The following is a 935-nucleotide window of genomic DNA, read 5'->3' on the forward strand; positions in this document are numbered from 1 at the left end:
GTCAGGAGCCGGTGGAGCTGCAGGGACAGAGGGGACCTGCCAGGTGTGTCCAGAGCCGTGAGGATCCCAGTCCTCCCCTCTCCTCCCTCACCCTGGAGAGGATTTCGGAAGAACGAACCAGGCAAAGTCTGTGCAGGCAGAGGAGGAACCTCAGGGACAAGGGGACATTCCCAGCTCCAGCTGTGGTGTCCCAGGAGGTCCCCACTCCTCGCTCCGCGTGTCCCCAGGGACGCTGGTCCCTCTGGAAGGGCGGGAATGCTGCGGGATGCTCGGTGGGAGTGGCAGGGTGTGTCCCCACGGCCAGGCCCGGGCTGTGCTGACAGATGGGGTGCGGTTGTCACATTGCTCCTTCTCTCCTCCTCGCGGCTGGGGACACCCTACAAAACTGAAAAGGAGGATTTTTTTAGGGAAAGCCAAGCGGAGCTGAGCAGGTTTTCCCCTCTCACGCAGTTTGGTGCCAAGCCCAGAGCGGGATGAGGAGCTACGGGCCGGTGTTCGAGGAGCAGCCATCCCACACCCTCTTCCCTGAGGGCTCGGCAGAAGAAAAGGTCACCCTGGCCTGCCGAGCCCGGGCCAATCCCCCCGCCACCTACAGGTGAGCTCAGGGCTCCCTCTGCGCCTGGAACGGGATAGAAACACCCAGAATTCTATATACGGGAAATTACTGACTTGGGAATGAGATTCCTTGTCCTGTGAGGAGCTGAGGGAAATGGGAAGGGTTTGGAGAATTCTGGAAAGGGTTTGGAGAGTCCTGAGGAAGCTGGGAAGGGTTTGGAGAGTCCTGAGGGAGCTGGGCAGGGGCTCAGCCTGGAGCAAAGGAGGCTCAGGGGGAATTTCTGGCTCTGCACAACTCCCTGCCAGGAGGGCACAGCCGGGGGGATTTGGGATCTTATCCCAGGGAACAGGGACAGGAGGAGAGGGAACGGCCTCAGGCT

General features: G+C 61.1%; 1 protein-coding gene across 1 annotated transcript in view; it reads left to right on the plus strand.

Annotated features, from left to right (window-relative positions):
* Nucleotides 1-455: 455 nt before the first annotated feature.
* CNTN2 (contactin 2) overlaps nucleotides 456-935 on the plus strand; it is a 14229-nt gene continuing 13749 nt past the window's right edge. Inside the window, 1 exon segment of the mRNA XM_031065155.1 lies at nucleotides 456-595. Within this exon segment, the coding sequence (XP_030921015.1) occupies nucleotides 474-595 (122 nt within the window). The 5' untranslated portion in view covers nucleotides 456-473.

The sequence above is a fragment of the Geospiza fortis genome, unplaced genomic scaffold, assembly GCF_000277835.1.
Source record: "Geospiza fortis unplaced genomic scaffold, GeoFor_1.0 scaffold184, whole genome shotgun sequence".
In the NCBI taxonomy this organism is placed as follows: domain Eukaryota; kingdom Metazoa; phylum Chordata; class Aves; order Passeriformes; family Thraupidae; genus Geospiza; species Geospiza fortis.